Below are 23221 nucleotides of genomic sequence, written 5' to 3'. Positions count from 1 at the left end.
GAGGGTGGCAGGCAGAAGGGGTAGGTAACACACACAAAATGTTGCAGGAATTCTGCAGGACAGGCAGCACCTATGGATAAAACCCTTCATCAGGACTGAAAAAAAAAGAGATGAGGAGTCTGTTTTTCTCAAGTTCTAATGGAGGGTCTCGGCCCGAAACATCGACTATACTCTTTTCCATAGATGCTGTGTTCCTTCAGCACTTTGTGTGTGTTGCTTGGATGTCCAGCATCCGCAGATTGTCTCCTGTTTGCGAAGGGAGGGGGTGGACGGACCGAGCGGCCGCGAACGGGGGGGGCGTGGCCGCGCATGCGCGGTCGGCAGCCGGCAGCCGGAGGATGTGCGCGCGTCCGGCCGGCGCCCGCTCCATTGTCTGCAGCCCGGGACTGGGCGGCGGGCGGCGGGGGGCGCGAGGAGGAGCGCGAGCCTCCCCCCCCACCGCACCCATGGGCGACCGCACGGCATGATCCCAGGGGCATGGGCAGGTCGCTGAGCGCCCAGCATGGTGCAGCGAGGCCAGCGGGGCGCCGAGGCCGAGGCCGAGCCCGGGCCCGGGCCGGGCGACAAGAAGCTGCGGGTGGGGTTCGTGGGCATCGACGGCGCGGCCGATGGTCCGGCGGGCGGCCCTGGCCCCGACCCCTCCTGCACCCGGGACGGGGCGCTGCTGATCGCGGGGGCCGAGGGCGGCGGGGTCCTGGGCAAACCGCGTTCCGGCGGCGCCAAGCGGCCCAGGAGGAAGGCGGCGTATCGGAAGCTGCAGAACTTCATGTACAACGTGTTGGAGCGACCGCGGGGCTGGGCCTTTATCTACCACGCCTATGTGTGAGTACCGGGCCCGGGGGTAGATGAAAGCCAGCCCACGTCTGTGTGTGAGAATGGGGGGTGGCGTGCTGGAGCACCAACTCGACCCTGGGGAGCGAACCCAGCGGCTGGCCCCTCAGTTAATACCTTACATGACCCGAGCGATCATTCACCAGAACCCGGGGGGAACCGACTGCCTGACTTGGAGGCTAGGCCTCCATGGACCGTACTTCACGATCCCGGGGGAACGCACTGACAGCCCAACAGGATTCCCTGCAGGTTAATTAGCGGGTTGAGTCAGTGGTGAGAAAGGCAAATGCAATGGTAGCATTGATTTCGAGCGGACTAGAACATAAAAGTAAGGGTGTATGCTAATCAGGCATTGGTGAGACTGCACGAAGTATTGTGAGCAGTTTTGGGCCCCTTAGCTCAGAAAAAATGTGCTGGCATTGGGGAGTGTCCAAAGGAGATTCACGAGAATGAACTCAGAAATGAAAGGGTTAATGTATGAGTAGCATTTTATGGCTCGGGGCCTGTACTGGCTGGAGTTTAAAAGAATGAGAGGGATCTCTTTGAAATCTTTTCTCCTGTGGTCCACTATCCTCTCCAGCCCTTTACCTTTACTACCCACCTGGCTTCACCTATCAGCTTCCAGCTACCCTTCTTCCCCTTCTGGCATCTACCCCCTTTCTTTCAATCCTGAAAAGTTGACTGTTTATTCATTTCCATAGATAATGACGAGCCTGCTGAGTTCCTCCAGCATTTTGTGTGTGTGTTGCATCTGCAGAATTTCTTGTGAATATTGAAAGGTTAGATAGAGTTGGCAAGAAGAGGATGTTTCCTATAGTGGGCAAGTCTAGGACCAGAGGGCACAGCCTCAGAATAGGGGGACTTCTATTTAGAACAGAGATGAGGATCAAAAATAAGACAAAGCGTGGTTTCTGTAAAGGGAAATCTTGCCTGACAAATCTGTTAGAGTCCGTCGAGAAAGTAACAAGGGTGGACAAAGGAGAAGCAGTGGATGTCATTTACTTGGATTTTCAGGAGCATGTGATAAGGTGTCACTCGTGAGGCTGCTTAACAAGATAAAACCCTATGGCGTTATAGGAAAGATACTGGCATGGATAGCAGAATGGCTGACAGGCAGGAAGCAATGAGCTGGAGTAAAAGGGGCTTTTTCTGGTTGGCTGCCAGCGGCTAGTGGTGTTCCCCGGGGGTCAGTATTAGGATCACTACTTCTCACATTGTTAATGATTTAGGTAATGGAATTAATGGTTTTGTGGCAAAGTTTGCGGATGATATGAAGATAGGTGGACTGGTAGGCAGTGTTGAAGCAATGTGATTGCAGCAGGATTTAGACAAATTGGAGGAATGGGCAAAAAAGTGGCAGATGGAATACAGTGTCTGGAAATATACGTTTATACATTTTGGTCAAAGGAACAATAGTGCGGACTTCTATCTAAATGGGGAGAAGGTTCAAACATAAGAGGAGCAGGGGGACATAGGACTCCCCGTGCAACAATCCCAGGTGGTTAATTTTCAGGTTGAGTCTGGTATAGAAGGCACATGCAATGTTGGCATTTATTTCATGGGGAATAGAATGTAAAAGCAAAGAGATAATGCTGAGCCTTTATAAGACACTATTCAGGCCTCACTTGGAGTATTGTCAACAATGTTGGGCCCCATATCTCAGAAAGGATGTGTTGTCATTGGGGAGAGTCCAGAGGAAGTTCACAAAGATGATTCCAGGAATGAAAGGATTAATATGAGGAGTGTTTGGCAGGTTTGAGCCTGTTCTTACTGGAATTTAGAAGAATGTAGGGAGCTCTCATTGAAACCTCCTGAATGTTGAAAGGACTAGATAGGGTGGATGTGGATATTTCTTATGGTGAGGTTATCCAGAATTAGAGGGCACAGCCTCAGAATTGAGGGGCAACCTTTTAGAACAGAGGTAAGGAATTTTTTAAGGCACTGAGTACTGAATCTGTGGAATGCTCTGCAGGTCTGTGTGTAAATTTAAGGCAGAAGTTGATAGTTTCCTGATCAGTCAGGGCATCAAAAGGTATGGCAAGAAGACAGGTGTTTGGGGTTGAGTGGGATCTGGGATCAGCCATGATAGAATGGCAGAGCAGACTTGATGGGTGGATGCTCCAATACTGATCCTGTCTTATTGACATATGGAGGAGTAATTTATATACCCTGAGAGTGGTGAATCTGTGGAATTCGTTGCACACAGGCCAAATCTGGGTATATTTAAAACGGAGATTGATAGGTTCTTGATTAGTTAGGGTGTCAAAGGTGACAAGGTAGGTGAATGGAGCTGAAAGGAATAATAAATCAGCCATAATGGAATAGTGGAGCAGATTCAATGTTCTGAATGGCCTAATTCTGCTCCTGTGCCTTGTGTACCCATCACTGTAGAGATCAACCACAGAACCCTGGGCTGTTATCTACCATGCCACTGTGTGAGTACCATGGTTGGGGGAGAGGGGGAAGATTCATCAGTCTTGGGAGATCGTTCCCATCTGAGAAGTCCATCTGCAGGTGTGCAGTATATCCTTTCAGCAGCACAGCTTTTGCTTCTCCCATGAGCCTGACCATGGCGCTCTTGGCTGAGAGGGGGCAGGGGGAAGGTAATTCAGGGCCTGTACAGTGGGAGGAAAGGGGTGAGAATATGGGTGGGGGAGAGGAAATGCATTCTGTCTCTGTGTCTCTCTTTTAAGTGTTGGAAGGGTTAACCGAGACAGCAAGGGGAAGGGAGGGAGGTAGGTAGTGAGAGAGTGAAGCACTGTTGGTGTGCAGTCACATAATGTCCAGCAAACTCTCACTCCCCCTAAGTTCTAGCCACCAATTTTAAATCAAATTTGTTCCTTCATTAACTGGTGCTATTAATCAATGTTCATTGAATTTTTGTCTGACGGAATTCAAATATTGTTCACAGCACAGAAAGTGCTGGAAAACTCAGTAAATCAGGCAGCATCTGTAGAGAGAGAAATGGTGGACAGTTGATGCCTTTGCATTGGAACGTGAGGGGTCCTGGTTGAAGGCTGTTGACTTGAGAAATGTTAACCAGATTTCTCACCGCCCAACCTGCTGAGAAATGTTAACCCTATATCTCACCCGACCTGAGGAATATTAACCCCATTTCTCACTACCTGACCTGAGAAACATTAACCCCGTTTCTGTCTGCCTGACCTGCTGAGAATTTCCAGCAGTTTGTTCTTTTAATTTCAGATTTTCAGCATTTGCAAGATTTCACTCTCGACTGTTGGATTTCATTCTAAGCGTATTGCAGCGATGTCAGCTTGTTGCAGTGACTGGAATGTGACATTGATGGTTTATTAATATATTAGTTATTGCCTGCTAGTATAACTAGTTTAGATTCTCTCCTTTCTAATGCACCTTTTCACTGTGGGCTGCAGCTATCACCTGCTTTACCTTCCTGTTTGGCTCAGAGTGTGACAGTGTTACTCATTTTGATGGAGGCGGGGGAAATCTGTTCTAAGGCTGCTGACTACTGGTTGCCCTAGTTTCCGGCTTGTTTTGCTGTCTGATGTTCTGGGAAAATGCTTGGAATATGTGTTTGTAACAGTATAAGTGGGATATGCTCATTGTGTAATGAGAACTCTTGATTGATTCAATCTCTCGAGCTAATCGATCTCTGCGTATAACTAACTTCAGCATCTATGGGTAGGGCTGGGAAGAGTTTCAGCAAATCCATATCCTGATGAAACCAGATGTTCTGTTTGGTGCTTCAGGGCCCATCATTCAGGTACTTGTATGAGCTCCCACAGAGCTGATCGCCCACTCTGAGCCATATCCACCCAGTGAGTAAGTGTGAGCACTTCAGACCGATCCCCCGGTGCCGTGCAGTGTTTTTGCCACTGAGTCGGTCATTTTGGATCTTTATATTGGGCAGAGAAGGTTCATGGGATTAGATGAATGAGTTAATGGTATTTTAGACAGAGCAGAATCATTTGGCCCATTGATTCTGCTCTGTCATTCCATTATGGCTGATTTCTTTTCCCTCTCAACCCTATTTTCCTGTTTTCTCTTGTAACCTTTGACACAGTCTGTACTTTAAATATACCCATTGACTTGATCACTACAGGAGAACGTAGAAGTGAATTCTGCAACTTCACGGCCATCTGGCTGAAGAAATTCTACCTCATCTCTGTTCTAAAGGGACTTTCCTCGATTCTGAGTCTGCCCTCTGGCCCTTGATGCCCCCAGTGTTGGAATCATCCTCCAAAACAGGTTCCTAACCTGGGGTCCACAGACCTCTCAGTTAATGGTATGAAAAGGTTAGGGACCTCTGCTCTGTGCCACCACCCAGAATGTGTTTATTTGCATTCTGATTGCACCCACTGTCCTGAAGAGTCTTGGATGAGTAGACTGGTGATGAAATCAGTTTGCTCTTAGGTGCTGAGAAGATACTGCCCAATGCCAGAGCTTCTGCAGGCTAATCTTTATTCCACCCTAACAATTTGTTTATTTTTATTATCTGTACATTTTGCTAACTGTCTCATCTAAGGAGCAACGCAGAAAATGTTGGAGGAGGTCAGGCAGCATTTAAGGGAAGGTTAGGGTAAACAGTTGACACTTCTGGCTGAGACCCTACATCAGGGCTAGAAAGGAAGGAGGTAGAAGCCTGAATAAGATGATGGGGCCAGGAGAAAGAGTACAAGCTTTTTTCCTTTCCATTCTGGTGAAGGGTCTTGGTTTATTTATTCCTCTCCATAGATGCTGTCTGACTTGCTGAATATCTCCAGCAGTTTTGTGTGTTGCTGTGGATTTCCAGCGTCTGCAGGTTCTCCTATGTTTTTGAGCAGATAGTGATTGTCATGTACTGCGACAGACTGGAAAACCAGATGTTTTGGTTTAGATCTGTAGTCAAGGACCCAGTCAAAATACATCAAAGCTCAACCAACCAGCCCACTGACTGAGTCAGTGCTCAAGTGGTTTATAAAGCAGATGTTATGTTTCTTTTAATACAACAGTAACTACAACTTCAAAACCAACTTCATCAGTTGTAAATCTTTCAAGATTGTCCTGATACTGTAGGACAAATACCTGTAGGCCTTGCTCTCTTCTCACTACTACCATTGGCCAGAGGGAATAACTTCACTCTCCTCAACTCCGAACTGACTCCACAACCTCCAGACTCTTTGCAGCTCATATTCTTGGCTTTATTTTTTTTTTGCAGTCTATCTTTTGCATGTTAGTTGGGTGTGCGGGTCAGTCTGTGTGTGTGGTTTTCCATAAATTCTCTTGTGTTTATAGTCCTGGGAATGCCTGCAAGAAAATGAATCTGAAGGTATTATATGGTGACAAGTACATACTTTAATTATTTGGACTTTTTCTTCTTCACTTCCAGTTACGTAATGAGAAGGAAAGTGAGTGAGAAAGAATTAGAGATGGAGTGGGATCCTCACAGGCAGAAAACTTGGCTCTCTGGCTGCTGAAAACCTTACGGTCTATTGAGATTAACGTTTCAATTTTGGGAATGTGCACTGTAAACAGTTTTAGTTTCAGGATGAAAGCGTGCTGATATTCCCACAGCTGCAGCGCCAATTATTTCGTGATCTGTCAGGATTAGTCTAAAAACTGGTCTTATCAAACTCTTGTCACTTAAAGCTCTCTTTAAACCTAGAGGATTCAGTGTTTTGTGAAAACTGCACGGGTGTGTGCAGGTGAATATTTTCAATAAATAGTATTGTGGAACAAATTTAAAAGGCTCTATCGTTGTCTTCAGGTGATGGTTACACTTGTCTTTCAAGCCTGTAGCACAGCTTCTGACAGTGATAGATCTTTGAGTGTGCTTTCTGCTTTAATTCACATCACTGCTCTTTCTCCAGGACCTGGTATGTGTTTGTTCTGTCACTGATTCCTCCAGTTCCTGTTCAGTCTGCTTTCACTTCTCTTTTGGGCAGTGTGTTCCAGATTACAGCAGCTTGCTTTTACTATGAATCTGTGCACTCTGGTAGCAACCTTCCTGCCAATTTCTATTTTCTAGAGTGCTCTCTATCCAAATCTTTCCCCACCACCTAATCTTCAAGGCTTCCATTAATTCTTCTGTGACCTCTAATTTCTCCACTTGCTCCTTTGCTTCAGACTTGCTTTGAAATTATTTTCATCTTAGGAAGCCAGTTCCTGCTCTGTGCAAGACCTCACAGCCTACAGCTTACTCAATCAACAGATCCCTGAATTACATTTCTTTTGTTAGTCCTCTGCTATTTCCTTCTCTTCTCCATTCTGTGCATTCGAAGCTGGATGAATCCTTTGGAGTCATGGAGATGTGTGGCTTGGAAACAGACTCTTCAGTTACTCACTTACCGTATCCTAACATTAAATGCATATTTTATTCTCCCTGCATTCCTGTTTTTGCCCCCACCCCTCGCCACATGTCCATACACCAGTGGACATTTAACTTACCAAAACATATATTTGGGAAATGGATGGAAAGCAGAGAATCTGGACTCAGTCCCCAGGAACGTGCAAACTCTACACAGACAGCACCAGAGTCTGGATCAAACCTGCGTTTCATCTCTACTTGCTGCTCTGCTGTGCAGCCCTCTGTGAGGACGGAGAGTCTGGCAGAGGTGTGACCGGTGAGTGGATTGTTCTGTTCGCAGGTGGCTTCTGCAAGGAGTTCGGAGCCTTACGGAGCAGATTTCGATGGACACAGATCTGGGGTTCCCAGGAGTTTGAAGAAGAATGTCTTAGTTTCAATGAATGGCAGTCACTTGTTATGTGGCAAAACAAGAGGGCATAGCCTTCAGGTCAGAGATTTAAAAAGACACGAATCTTCCATATGCAAGAAACTCCCATGTTACGGCAGCTCACATAACAAACTCACCCTTACAGAATTCACAAATGGTATACTACTTTAAAAAAAACTGTATTATGAGATATTCTCTCTCAGAATTTGTGTAAAATAAAAAAAGATCAATTTTATTTTTTCAATGCAGATGAAGTGGAAAATCACCGTTTGAACAGTTTTCTCAGAACACCTTCCCGTAACGTAAAGGGGAATTCCTGTGTTCAGCACCCTCTGAGCAGTAACCTTGTCCCTCAGATCTCCGGCTTGCAGAATTGCGACAGAAGGACTTGCTGATTTTACTTTGGTTATATTCATTGACTGTATTTAAATTGTAATTATTTTTAAACTTGTTGCAACTTCATTTATTGCAATTTTAAACAGTTTCTGAGTGCCTGTTAGTGCATCTGCCTCTTGCCAAAGATAGTCTAACCACATTGGTGAAAGGACCTCAGTGGTACAATCCCCATGGCCTCTCTGGACTCCTGAGTGCCCTTCCTACCCTGCGTCCAGGTGGACCATGAGTTAAGGCGATGGGTTAAACTGGTGGGTGCTGTCTGTGCCGTTGACCTTGTTTTAATTAAAACAATTCCTGAGAGACTGGACTGTATGGTAGTGCCATTCCACATCTGTCCCAGCACTGACAGTGTCAATCCCTCCACTCCTCGACAATAGGCCATTAGGCTTATTGAGTTGGCTTCGCCATTCAATCATGGCTGATTTATTATTTGTCAAATCCATTCACCTTTGATCCCCTGACTAATCAATCTCTGCTTTAAACATACTGAATGTTGTGGCCTCCACAGTTGCCTGTGGCAATGATTTCCATTGATTCACCATCGTCTGGTTAAAGAAAATCCTGTGTTCACTACCCTCTGCTTAAAGAAAATTCATCCTCATCTCTTCTAAAAAGGTACATATTTTACAACATGCCAGTGATATTAAACCTGTTTCTGATCCTATTCTGAGGCTGTGCTCTCGGATCCCAGACTCTCCCCAGAAAGACCACAGCTATTTGAGGCATTATCCCTACATTTAACTGAAAAGTCTCCTATGCTTATTGTTAAAATTGAGCTTCTGTTCTTTGAATTATTTAATTTCTCACAAGGTTCTTCCAAAAATTACATAATGTTAAAATTGTTGGAGCTAGCCTCATTTGAGCAAAAGCTGTTCTTTCTCCAGTTCATGTTCATAAAAGGCACCTATCATCTTATGTGACTAACCTGCCTATCACCTCCCCCCACCCTCTTCTTCACCATACCCCAGTCCCATTTCACCTCACCATATCTCCTGACCTGCCTATCACCTCCCCCACCCTCTCCATCACTATTTCCCTCTTGCCTTGTCTCCTTACTTGCCTATTACCTCCCCACCCTCTAACATCCCCCATTCCCATTTCCCTCTCACCTTACCTATCACCTCCCACTGCTGCCTCTCCCCCTTGCCTTCCTTCCATGACCTTCTGTCATCTCATATTAGATTCGCCCTTCTCCATATGTAACCATATAACAATTTCAGCACGGAAACAGGCCATCTCGGCCCTTCTAGTCCGTGCCGATGCTTACACTCACCTAGTCCCACTGGCCCGCCCTCAGCCCATAACCCTCCATTCCTTTCCTGTCCATATACCTATCCAATTTTACTTTAAATGACAATACCAAGCCTCCCTCTACCACTTCTACTGGAAGCTCATTCCACACAGCTACCACTGAGTAAAGAAATTCCCCCTCGTGTTACCCTTAAACTTTTGCCCCCTAACTCTCAAATCATGTCCTCTTGTTTGAATCTCCCCTTCTCTCAATGGAAAAAGCCTATCCACATCAATTCGATCTATCCCCCTCATTATTTTAAATACCGCTATCAAGTCCCCCCTCAACCTTCTACGCTCCAAAGAATAAAGACCTAACTTGTTCAGCTTTTCCCTGTAACTTAGGTGCTGAAACCCTGGTAACGTTCTAGTAAGTCTTCTCTGTACACTCTCTATTTTGTTGATATTTTTCCTATAATTCGGTGACCAGAACTGTACACATTACTCAAAATTCAGACTTACCAATGCCATATACAATTTTAACATTACAGCCCAACTCCTATACTCAATGCTCTGATTTATAAAGGCCAGCATACCAAAAGCTTTCTTCACCACCCTCTCCACATGAGATTCCACCTTCAGGGAACTATGCACCATTATTCCTAGATCACTCTGTTCTACTGCATTGTTCAATGCCCTACCATTTACCATGTATATCCTATTTGGATTATTCCTACCAAATTGTAGCACCTCACACTTATCAGCATTAAACTCCATCTGCCATCTTTCAGCCCACTCTTCTAACTGGCCTCAGTCTCTGCAAGCTTTGAAAACCTACTTCATTATCCACAACGCCATCTACCTTAGTATCATCTGCATACTTACTAATCCAATTTACCACTCCATCATCCAGATCATTAATGTATATGATAAACAACATTGGACCCAATATAGATCCCTGAGGCACACCACTAGTCACCGGCCTCAACCTGACAAACAGTTATCCACCACTACTCTCTGGCATCTCCCATCCAGCGACTGTTGAATCAATTTTACTACTTCAATATTAATACCTAACAATTGAACCTTCTGTGTGGAACGTAGTATCTTCCACTAATCAACTTCCTAGCTCTTTACTTCACCCCTTCCTCCCTCACAGTTTCACCTATTACCTTGTGGTTCTTCTTTCCCTCCCCCCACTTTCTTAGACTGAGTCATCTTTTTTCCAGCCTGATGAAGGGTCTCAAACCAAAATGTCGACTACTGCTTTCCATAGATGCAGAGTTCCTCCAGCATTTTGTGTGCGTTGCTTGGATTTCCAGCATCTGCAGATTTTCTTTTGTTTGGGAGAAGATCTTTTTTCAACAGCAGCACCAGAACTGATCTCCATCCAGTGGGGATGCTTTCAAAGGCCAGTTATTTTTGTCGGCTATGAGTCAGTGATCATTCCTGATTACTGCTGCTGTTGCTTTGTTTTGCAGTGACTAGGTCAAAATATTTCCATTCTTTGTAGCTGTAGTTTCATATTTGCTCAGATACATCTGCTTTTGATGGTTCTGATCACAACTGTGCCCATTAGCCAGTGCTATCAGTGTGAGAGGGCCTCAGACTACACCTTCAAGTGCTCTGTGTGTATGGTCAGAATCCGGTCTATGTTGTGAAATCTGTTTTGTGGCAGCAGTATAGTATAATACATAAGTTACAAATTACACTAATAAGGAGCAAAATAGGTAGTGTGGGTTCATGGACCATTTCAGAAATCTGGTGAAGGGGAAGAAGCTGTTCTTCACAATACTGAATTTGGGTCTTCAGGCTTGTTACCTCCTTCCTGGTAGTAATAAGGTGGCACGTGCAGGATAGTGAGGGTTCTTAATGATGGATGCTGCCTTGAGGCAATATTTTGAAGATGTCCTTCATGCTGGTGAGGCGAGTACGTACCCATGATGCTGGCTGAGTTCACAATCCTCTGCAGCTTTTTCCAATTCTGTGCATTGACGCTTCCATACCAGACGTTGATGCTGCCAGTCAGAATGTTCTCCGCAGTACGTCTGTAGAAATCTCTACAGATTACTGGTAGTGAAACCCTAGCATTTGTGGAGTCATTAGTTTCTGCTTGTTACACCTGCTAGGGTTTAGAGCAGCAGCAAAGGTCCTCTACATGTCTGTCCTTGGCCACTCAGATGTAGAAGGATTCTTCATTGCTGTTTCTGTAACAATTTTGTTTTTACCAGTCAGGGTTTTTAACCCTGAGCTGAATCCCCAAACCTGGGGGACTCGTAGTATGGCCCTTACCCTTTGACCTGTTTGGCATGAGTGACCCTACCAAGAGCCAAAGCATAAAGCCCTGATTCCAGCCAGCATGGCTCGTTGGGTCATTGAGGCATGCAAACCTTTTGGAGCACTACAGCCAAAAAAGTTAATTTCTTTGTCAAAGTATGCGTAGTCAAAGTATCAATAATAATTGGTATATGTCCACTTCAGATAGCCATTAAATTCAGAAATACCATGGGTGTTGGACATCAACTCCCATCCTCCAACCAGCATGAAAAGAAACAAAACTCTCAGACCCCCACAGCAAGAACAGCCGCAAAGACGATCACTGACCCCTACATATCACAATCCCTGATGCCCTCACTCGCAGAAAAGAACAGCGACAGTTGTATCAAAACCCAACCCCACCTACACACAAAAATGAATAGTTCACCCACTGCCAATCCACTACAAGAAAGAAAACACAAACTGGAGGAACTCAATGTAAATACAGCCCATAATCACGTACATCTCAGAATACGGGAAACATCTTTTTGCCGCATATGAGGGGAGCAGCCACATGATAATAAAGGGGTAAGGAGGAACTATCAGATTAAATGTTGTTCCTCATGGGAACAAAATGGCATGTGGAGTAGACTTGATGCACCTATGGTCGAATTCTGCTCCCAAGTTTTATGGTCTTGGGTTATGTGTGGTTATAGTAGGAAAGTAATGACCACTAACCTCTGAAAAATATGAAACTGGAGGGAAAATGGTGACAAGACACGGGTGTAAAGGCCAAGATTGTATTTGTCTTCTTTACCACAGACTCGACCAGGGAGTCTTGCATGAGGACTCCCAAGTCATTTTGTACCTCTGATGTTTGAATTTTCTCCACATTTAGAAAATAGTCTGCACTATTGTTCCTTTCATCATATATTTCCGTATGCTTGTATTCAACATGCCACTTCGAATTTGTCTAAATCCTGCTGCAATCCCATCAGTTCCTCACCACTCACGAGGAAATCTGCAGACGCTGGAAACTGAAGCAACACACACAAAATGCTGGTGGAATGCAGCAGACCAGACAGCATCTATAGGGAGAAGCACTGTCGACGTTTCGGACCATCAGTTCCTCAGCATTACCTACCCCTCTACCTTATCTGCAAATTTTGCCACAAAACTTTCAATTCCACTATCTAAGTCATTGACAAGCAATGTGAAAAGTAATGGTTCCAATACTGACCCCTGAGGAACACTACTAGTCACTGGCAGCAAACCAGAAAAGGACCCCTTTATTCCCACTTGCTGCCTTCTTCCTGTCAGCCATTACTCTATCCATGCCAGTATATTTTCTGTAACACTGTAGGATTTTATCTTGTTAAGCAGCCTTGTGTGAGGCAGATTATCAAATGCCTTCTGAATATCCACTGCCTCTCCTTTGTCCATCCTGTTTGTCACTTCCTTGAAGACTTCCAGCAGTTTTGCCAGGCAAGATTTCCCTTCACAGAAACCGTGCTGACTTTGACTTATTTTTATCATTAATCTCCAAGTACCGCAAAACTTCTTCCTTAAAGATGGACTCCAACACTTCCCCAACCACAGAGGCTGGCCTATAATTTCCTCGTCTTCTCTTCATAAAGAGTGGAGTGACATTTGCAATTTTCTGGTCCTCAGCCCATGCCAGACTCGAGTGATTTTTGAAAAATTATGACCAATGTATCCATTACAACCATATGTAATGCTTCAGGTAAGTTACACTGCACCTGTGCATTGATGTACTTCTACGGATGACAATAAACTTGACTTTGGAAAGATGAGGAACCAGAAGTTCAGAGATAGCTGGTTTCCAGAGAGAGTAGATATTGCAATTTTGCCCATAGCTGTAGGTCTCTGAAATGTCACAGAAGCAGGTCTGAATTTACTTCTGAACCCTAACCTCTGCTATCTGTTCTTGAGAGTGGTGTGATCAGACTCTGTGTCCATCTCTGGTAGCATGTAACAGGACAGTGTAGAGGGAGTTTCACTCGGTGTCTAACTGGGAGTGTGTGGAGGGAGTTTCACTTTCTGTCTAACCTTGTGTCAGAGTCTGGTGCATACTTTTCCTGGTGTGCCACTGTGCAATGTTGATGTTGAAATGTTACTTTCTTGCACAGGCAAGAAATCAGTGAGATACAATGTGGAAAGAATTGGTCCCAACACTGATCCCTGTGGAACACCACTAGTCACCAGCAGCTAATCAGAAATGGCTCCCTCTTTGCTTCATACCAGTTAGCCAATCTTCTTACTGTTCTAGTATCTTTCCTGTAATACCAAGGGCTTCTATTTTGTTTTATAAGCTTCATGCACAAGACCTTGTCAAAGGCCTAATAATCCAAGTAAACAAAATAGCATGACACCAACCCGCCCACTTACCAGTGCCCAATGTGGTTTCACCTGCACCACATCACAGCCTTTTCCAAACATAGACCAGAAAGTTAAATTAAGCCATTTAGCCCATTGATTCATTCTATCATGACTGATTTATTTTCCCACTCAACCCCATTCTCCTGCTTTCTCTCTAACCTTTGACACGTTGTCTAATCAAGAACCTATCACCCTCCACTTTAAATATACCCCTGCTTTAAATATATACAATGATTTGGCCTCCACAGCCATCTGGGCCAATGAATTCCACAGATTCGCCATCCTCTGACTAAAGGAATTCCTCCTAATCTGTGTAAATGGATGTCTGTTCTGAGGTTGTGCCTACTGGTCCTTGGACTGTCCCACTATTGGAAGCATTCCCTCCACTTCCACTCTATTTCAATGAAATCTCCCCCTCCCCTCTTAAACTCTGGTGAAGAGCTTGCATCAAGGCAGTGTTTGACCTTGTGGTATCTCAGCCCTGGTGAAAGGGCATCAGGTTGAAATACTCTGGTGAGTCTGGAGTTGAGAGAGCTTGCATCAAGGCAGTGTTTGACCTTGTGGTATCTCAGCCCTGGTGAAAGGGCATCAGGTTGAAATACTCTGGTGAGTCTGGAGTTGAGAGAGCTTGCATCAAGGCAGTGTTTGACCTTGTGGTATCTCAGCCCTGGTGAAAGGGCATCAGGTTGAAATACTCTGGTGAGTCTGGAGTTGAGAGAGCTTGCATCAAGGCAGTGTTTGACCTTGTGGTATCTCAGCCCTGGTGAAAGGGCATCAGGTTGAAATACTCTGGTGAGTCTGGAGTTGAGAGAGCTTGCATCAAGGCAGTGTTTGACCTTGTGGTATCTCAGCCCTGGTGAAAGGGCATCAGGTTGAAATACTCTGGTGAGTCTGGAGTTGAGAGAGCTTGCATCAAGGCAGTGTTTGACCTTGTGGTATCTCAGCCCTGGTGAAAGGGCATCAGGTTGAAATACTCTGGTGAGTCTGGAGTTGAGAGAGCTTGCATCAAGGCAGTGTTTGACCTTGTGGTATCTCAGCCCTGGTGAAAGGGCATCAGGTTGAAGTACTCTGGTGCTACTTGAGTACTAGGTGCTATGGAAGTGTTGTGGTTAGTGCGACACTTTTGCACCTTGGAGTATTCCACAGTTTTGAGTTCAATTCCAGTGCTGTTCTGTAAGGAGTCTACGTCCTCTCCATGGAAAATTTACTTACACAATATTAAACTTCATTCTTATCTCAGTAAATGAAGTAGCTCATGTCTGCATGTGACAAGATCTGGACATCAAGGGACATGAGCAGGTAACATTCTTTCACAAGGGCGAGACGGTGACAATCTCCGATAACAATAAAGATCAATGGGAGAAGTGCAGTTCAGAAATCTGAAATAAAATGCTGGAAACGCCCAGCAAGTCAGGCAGCATCTGTGGAGAGAGAAACATTTAATGTTTCATGTTGATGGGTGAACTGGAAATGAAGATTCGAAGGAATGCAGATTTTGAAAATCTGAACTAAAGGAACCAAATGCAAGAAACATTGTTCTGACAAAGACTTCTGGACCTGAGAGGTTAACTCTGTTTCTTGTGCAGAATGCCTTTCTGAGTGCTCGTAGTGCTTATTGGTTTTATATAAGTGAGAAAGCATTTGCGTTTTGTTGATGAAAATGGACAGGATGTAGAGTGAAGGGAGTGGGGTGAAGATAATTGTTCTGGCAACAGATATAATGAAGCTGCTGTCAGTAACAGTGATGAAGATATTGTGTCAGGGCTGCAGGAGAGTGAACAGAGGGAGATGAATGAGAGACATACAATGCAGGAACTGTGAGATGCCAAACACATCAGTGCTGGACATCAGAGAGAAAAGAATGCTGGAAGCTAGAAACCTTTCAGCGATGCCTGCATGTGAGGAATGAACAAGCTGTGAATGTGAGGCTTTGCCATGTCTGAAAACGCAACAGTGTATGCCCTAGATCAACCTGATCACTTGGATAGCTGCATAAAGGAGCAAGGCTTAGAGGGGTATTGATCAAGTGCAGGCAATTGGGACTAGTGGGTGGGCACTGGTGAGCATTCGCTGGCTGGGCTGAAGGGTCTGTGTGGAAGAGTCTAGGACTAGAGGAGACAACTTCAGAATAGAAGGATGTTCTTTTTGAATGAAGATGATTTTTTTTTATTGCCAGAGAGTAGTGAATCTGTGGAATTTGATTCCACAGGATGCTGGGGAAGCCAAGTCTTTATCTATATTTAAGGGGGAGGTTGTAGATTCTTGGTTGGCCTAATTCTGCTACTATATCTGATGGTCTTGTGCTTCATTGCTCTACAGTCGCTCCATGCTCTTGATTACAAGGGCCTTTGCTGGTGAATCTATTTGGAGATACAGTGCAGATTAGGCCCTTCTGGTCTTTGACCCGTGCCACTGTATCCCACTGATATGACCCTAGCCTAATCACAGGACAAGTTATAATGACTGGTAAGCTTTGTTCTGTGTGAGGAACTGGCGCACGTGGAGGATACCTATGTATTCCACAGGGATGATGTACAAACTGCTAATGGTGGAAGCTGGTACTGAACTCTGAACTCCGATGCTCTGAGCTGTAAGAGTGTCACACTAACCGTTACACTACCGCAATGGCTAGTGCAGAGCTGAAAGAAAGGTTGAGAATGTGAGCTATTTCTGGAAATAAATTAATGATCTGGGGTCAAAGAAATATAAAGAGCAGGGGTGGGCAGTGGAGAGGCAGGAACGTTAGGGAGGTTATTTGCACGTTGGACACTCAGCAGCAGATGCTATAGATGCCATGGGGTGGTGGTGGGTTTTAAACTGCAGTCTTCAAAGAGACCAGAATCAGATGGATGCAGAGATGTTGGAGAGTTGTCAGGCTGGGATTCAGAGATGGGAGAGGTGAACCTGATAAATTGTTAATGGGAAGCTCTGAGTAATTGTTAGAAGTAATCCTTCTGACAATCATTTTGTTAATAACTGTGGCAGTAGTTCGAAAAGGTGCTGGACAAGTAATGAAATGATAGATAAATCAACTTGAATGGAGGCATAGGTCTTGATGAGCTGCTGCCTAATTTCCAGTGATCTGAAATCAATCCTGGCCTCGGCTGCTGTTGTGGAGTTTGCACATTCTCCCTGCCACTGCGTGGGCTACTTCAGGGTTCTCGGTGGGTTAATTGCCCAGAGTGTTCAGGTTGGTGATGGAGCCTAGGGAGAATAAAAAGTGGGATTAATGCGATCGGTATTTATGGGTGGTTGATAGTCAGCAGAGCCCTCGATGGGACAAAGGGCCTGTTTCTTAGATGCAGATTTATTTATTACAGTGCATGTACATTGCAACATATAGTGAAATATGTTGGTTTGCATTAGCAACCAACACGCATTCTGGTGCTAACGTAGCATGCCACACTGTTCAGCAGAAAAACAACAGCAAATAAGCCCCTTTCCTCCCAACTCACCCTTTGCGCAGTGCACTGAGAGTGGAGCCATACTGTCACTTGCGGTAAGAATCCTGAATGTTCTCAAACTCCAGTGCATATCAGTCTGAGCTGTGGTCACCATTCCTCATTAAGCAAGCTTTTTGGGTCAGGAGTCAACCTCGTGAACCCTGTGTTGGGCAGTGAGTGATGAAGGATAGATCAGGTGGGATCAGTTTGAGGGACGTAATGGACTTGTAGAAAATCTTTTCTATTTGAAGGAACTGAGAGAATTGATCTCCATGTTGGAGGTAATGTGTCAATGAATGCAGGTTTGCAAACATATTGAGTGCAAGAGTTACTCCAGTCGGCTTAGCAAATCTTTGTTCCTGGGAAGACTCAGAAGCAAATAGAACAGAAGTTGAAGTGGAACATGCTGGAGATGCTCAGCAGGTCAGGTAGCATCTGTGGTGAGGGACGTAATGTCTCAGGTCACATTGAAGAGTTGGGGATGTGCAGAGGACAGAGGGTTTAAACTTATTTGCAGGGGGATAGGAACTGGAGTAACAGGGCTGAGGATATAACAGTTGATGTACATGCAGATGTAGTGAGACTGTTAGGACGAACAGACAGATGATAAGGCAAAATTGTAGTCTATAGGATAAGTTGCAATGCAAAATTGAAAAGGGTGATGAATGCAGGACTGATGGTGTTATATTTGAATGTATGCAGTATACAGAATAAGGCAGATGATCTTGTAGCTCTGCTAGTGGATCACTAGGTATGATGTGGGCATCACAGAGTTGTGGTTGAAATAAGATAATAGTTGGGAGCTTAACATCCAAGGATACGCATTGTACCAAAAGGACAGGCAGGTAGGCTGAGTGGGTAGGGTGTCTCTTTTTTGGGGGGGGGGGGAATGAAATCAAATCCTTAGAGGTGACATGGGATTGGAATTATTGTGGGTAGAGTTATGAAACTGCAAGTTTAAAAATACCATAATGGGAGATGTATACAATCCTCTAAACAGTTGCCGGGATGTGGGGTACAGATTCCAACGGGAGACAGTAAAGGTGTGTCAAGAGGTAGATCAATTTGGAGCTGGATCCCAGGAGAGGAAACTTGTAGAATGCCTATTTGATGGCTCTTAAAGCGGCCTGTGGTTGAGCCCACTAGATGGAAGGCATTTCTGGATTGGGTGTTGTGTAATGAACTGGATTTGATTAAGGAGCCTAAGGTAAAGGAACCCACAGGAAACAGTGATCATAATATGATAGAATTCACCCAGCAGTTTGAGAGGGAGATGCTAAAGTTAGATGTACCAGCATTACAGTGGCAGTATTACACTGGAGTAAAGGAAATTACAGAGGAGCTAGCCAAAGTTGATTGGAAGGGGACACTATCGGATGATGGCAGAACAGCATGACTGGAGTTTCTGGGGGTATTTCAGAAGGCGCAGGTTTAATACTTTCCAAAGATGAAGGATATTGGCAGATGGAGTTCAACCCAGGTAAGTGTGAGGTGGTTCATTTTGGTAGGTCAAATAGGATGGCAGAATATATTAATGATAAGACTCTTGGCAGTGTGGAGGATCAGAGGGATCTTGGGATCCGAGTCCATAGGACACTCAAGGCCACTGCTCAGGTTGACTCTGTGGTTAAGAAGGCATATATGGTGCATTGGCCTTCATCAATTGTGGGATTGAGTTTAGGAACTGAAGAGGTAATGTTGCAGCTATATTGGACCCTGGTCAGACCCCACTTGGAGTACTGTGCTCAGTTCTGGTCATCTCACTACAGGAAGTATGTGGAAACCATAGAAAGGGTGCAGAGGAGATTTACAAGGATGTTGCTTGGATTGGAGAGAATGCCTTATGAGAATAGGTTGAGTGAACTTGGCCTTTTTTTTCCTTGGACCGATGGAGGATGAGAGGTGACCTGATAATGGTGAATAAGATGATGAGAGGCATTGATCGTGTTACTAGTCAGAGGCTTTTTCCCAGGGCTGAAATGGCTAGCACAAGAGGATGTAGTTTTAAGGCACTTGGAAGTAGGTACAAAGGAGATGTTGGGTAAATTTTTTATGCAGAGATTGGTGAGTGCGTGGAATGGGCTGCCAGCGACGATGGTGGAGGCGGATACGATAGGGTCTTTTAAGAGACTCCTGGATAAGTACATGGAACTTAGAAAAATAGAGGGCTATGAAATTACCCTAGGTAATTTCTAAGGTAAGGACATGTTAGGCACAGCTGTATGGGCCAAAGACCCTGTATTGTGCTGCAGGTTTTCTATGTTTCTATTCTAAAAGCAGGATAATGCAACCGTGGCTGACAAGGGAAGCTAAAGACAGTGTAACAGCAAAAGAGAAAGCATATGATATAGTAAAAATTTGTGGGGAGCTAGAGGACTGGGAAACTTAAAAAGCAACAGAAGGCAACCTAAAAATCCACAAGGAGAGCAAAGATGAAATATGAAGGTATGCTAGGCAATAATATAAAAGAGGGTATCAAATTATTTTTTCAGGTATATAAAGAGTAAAAGAGATGAGAGTGAATCATTACCACTGGAAGATGAAGCTGGAGTGGTGGTAATGGAGAACAAAGAAATGGTAGGTGAACAGAATAAGTACTTTGCATCAGTCTTCACTGTGGAAGACATTTACAATATGCCATAAATTCATAAATATCAGGTCAAAAGTGAGTTGTTGCTATGAATAAGGAGGAGGCGCTTGGGGAACTGAAATGTCTGAAGGTCGATAAGTTACCTGGGCGAGATGGAATACACCCCAGTGAATTGAAAGAGGTGGCTGAAGAGATTGTGTAGGCATTAGTAATGATCTTATAAGAATTGCTCAATTCTGGAATAGTTCTGGAAGACTGGAAAACTGCAAATGTCTCTCCATTCTTCAAGAAGTGGGGGGGGGGGGGGGCAGAAGAAGCGGAGTTATAGGCCTGACTTCAGTGGTTGGGAAGATGTTGGCGTCTATTATTAAGGATGAAGTTTTGAGGTACTTTGAGGCACATGATAAAGTAGGCCACAGTCAGCATAATTTCCTTAAGTGGGAAATCTTAACTGAAAAATTTGTTGAAATTCTTTGAGTAAATAACAGCCAGGATAGACAAAGGTGAGTTGGTGGATGTTTATTTGGATTTTCAGAAGGCCTTTGACAAGGTGCCACGCATGAAGTTGTTTAACAACTTAAGAACCCATGATATTTCAGGATAGAAGATTGGCAGGAGGCAAAGAGGGTGAATAAAGGGGGCCTGTTTTGGTTGGCTGCTGGTCTCCACTGGTGTGCCACAGGGGTCGGGACCACCTCTTTACATATTATACAATGTCTCTGATTTGGATGACTGAGTTGATGGCTTCTTGGCCAAGTTTGTGTATGATATGATGATAGTTGAAGGGACAGGTAGTGTTCAGGAAGCACGGAGTTTGCAGTAGGACTTAAACATTGGGAGAATGGGCAGATGGTATACAATGTCAGGAAGTGTATGATCATGCACTTTGTTAAAAGGAATAAAGGCATAGACTATTTTCTATATGCAGAGAAAATTCAGATATCAGATGTGCAAAGGGACTTGAGCAGCTTTTGTGCAGGATTGCCTAAAGGTTAACTTGCAGGTTTAGTCAGTGGTGAGGAAACCAAATGCAATGTTGGAGTATTGTTAGCAGTTTTGAGCCTCGTGTCCAAGAAAAAGATGTGCTGCCTTTGGAGACAGTCCAGAGGAGGTTGACGAGAATGATTCTAGGAATTAAATGGTTAAAATATGAGGGGCGTTTAAAGGCTCTGGACCTATACTCACTGGAGTTTAGAAAAATGGGAGGGGGGAAATCTCATTGAAGCTTATCAAATATTGAAAGGCCTAGATAGAGTGGATGTGGAGAGGGTGTTTCCTGCAGTGGTTGAGTCTAGGTCCAAAGTGCACAGCCTCAGAATAGAGCGATGTACATTTAGAACAGAGATGAGGAATTTTTTTAGGCAGAGGTGATGAATTCGTTTCCATGGATGACTGTAATGGCCAAGTTATTGATTTAAAGCAGAAGATGATGGTTTTTGGTTATTTGAGGCAACAGAAGTTACAGGGAGAAAACAGGTAAATGAATTGAGAGGGATAAAGCATGAAGAAATGTTGGAACAGGGGTGGAGTTTCAAGATGGCGACGTAAGCATCTGCCTTTTAGGCGCTCTTTATTTTTTCAACTATAATCACCCTTTAATTAGATCTTTTCGAACTTAATCATATGAGTTGCTACTTCTGATTGACCCTTTTTTCCTAAAATAATATTTGATCTAATTTTGTCAAACTTAAAATGGCTACAAGTAAGAAATCGGCTAAGGATCCTTTATCCATCGACGCAATTTCTAATCTTTTGGACGTTAAACTGGATGCTAAACTTGCGGGTCTGGAAGGCAGACTAGAAGGTTTGGATAACAAGCTGCAAAGTAAAATGGCAAGTTTGGAAAGTAAAATGGCAAGTTTGGAAAACACGTTTACCACGAAAATGTCTGAACTTGAAGGAGCTGTTAAATCGCTTGATACTAAGTTTCAGTCGCAGGCATCGGTTATTCAGCGGCATGAAGATAAGTTGGCGACTCTTGAAAAATTAATTGTTGAAAAAGTACGTACAATTGAAGTGTTGGATAAGAAGGTACAATCGACTCTTAAGACTGTAGATCAGTATAAGTTTAAAATTTCTGATCTCGAAAATCGATCTCGCAGACAGAACTTGCGTATTATCGGGTTTCCCGAAAAAGTTGAGTCCGGTGATTTAACTGAATTTTTCTCTAATTTACTATGGGAAATTTTCGGTGATGAAGGTTTGCAAACTAAACCTGTTATCGACCGCGCTCACAGAGTTGCGAGGTTTTCGTCTGTGCCTGATAAACCACGAGCGGTGATTGTTCGCCTTCATTATCCTCGTGAGAAAGAGAAATGTTGGAACAGACTCAATGGGCTGAATGGCCTAATTTACTCCTTTGTCTTGTGATCTTATGGTGGAGATACTGGACAAAAATTACCAAGGTTCACCAGCCCAATAGTTACCTTTTTGGAAAAAAGGACACCGTTACATTGCCAACACACCACAGCAAGTTCAAAGTAAATTTATTATCGAAGTACATATGTCATTATATACAATACTGAGATTCTTTTTGCTTGTGGGCATTCACAGTAAATACAAGAAACACAATAGAATCAATGAAAGACCGCACCCAACATGATGGGCAACCAACAAATGTGCAAAAGATGACAATCTCTATAAATTCAAAAGGAAAGGAAAAAATAAGGAATAAATATTAAGAACATGAGATGAAGAGTCCTTGAAAGTGAGTCCATAGGTTGTGGGAACATTTCAGTGATGGGTGAGTGAAATTGAGTGAAGTTATTTTCTCTCGTTCAAGATGTCTGATGGTTGAGGGGTAATAACTGTTTTGACCTAGTAATAACTCCCTAATATATGTAAAGGAAATGGTGAGTTACGTTGATTCTTGATCCTTGAAGACAGCCCAGAGGAAATGCACCAGGATTATTTCTCAGGTGAGAGGTTTGTCCTAAGTATAGAGTCGCTTTTATTGCTGTATATGGACTAATCTTAGCCCAAAGTGGTGGATGGACTTCCGGTTTGACCTATCAAGACCAAAGTGGGTTACTTCATTTTTGCATTGATTTTAATTTGTTGTAAATCTGCTCTCTTGGAGTTTATTTTTGCCCACACTGCCAACAGTACTTAGCAAACTAGTGCCGTACCAGTTTTATCCCATTGTCAAGGTGGTGAATGCACAAATTGCTTTGGGTATGAGATGTATTTTCTTTTCATCTGCCCATTTAACCCCACTGTCTCTGCATTTCTTTCTCTCCCCTTATCCATCTTTGTTTTTCCCATCTCTCACCCTATATGCATTGGCCTGCTTTTCTCCATATCTTTCTCTCTTTTCCACCAGTTTGTGACTCTATTCTCTCTCCCATTCCTTGTTTTTCATCCCTCCACATCCCTTCCCTTTT

The 23221-nt window shown here is 44.0% G+C and overlaps 1 protein-coding gene across 1 annotated transcript in view; it reads left to right on the top strand.

Annotated features, from left to right (window-relative positions):
• The first annotated feature begins 327 nt into the window (after window positions 1–327).
• LOC132400010 (potassium voltage-gated channel subfamily KQT member 2) overlaps window positions 328–23221 on the top strand; it is a 99969-nt gene continuing 77075 nt past the window's right edge. The window contains exon 1 of the mRNA XM_059981054.1: window positions 328–822. Coding sequence (XP_059837037.1) covers window positions 503–822 — 320 coding nt within the window. The 5' untranslated portion in view covers window positions 328–502. The remainder of the gene's footprint in view (window positions 823–23221) is intronic.

Source organism: Hypanus sabinus, chromosome 9 (genome assembly GCF_030144855.1).
Source record: "Hypanus sabinus isolate sHypSab1 chromosome 9, sHypSab1.hap1, whole genome shotgun sequence".
Classification (NCBI taxonomy): Eukaryota; Metazoa; Chordata; class Chondrichthyes; order Myliobatiformes; family Dasyatidae; genus Hypanus; species Hypanus sabinus.
This window is presented reverse-complemented; position numbering and strand designations above follow the sequence as displayed.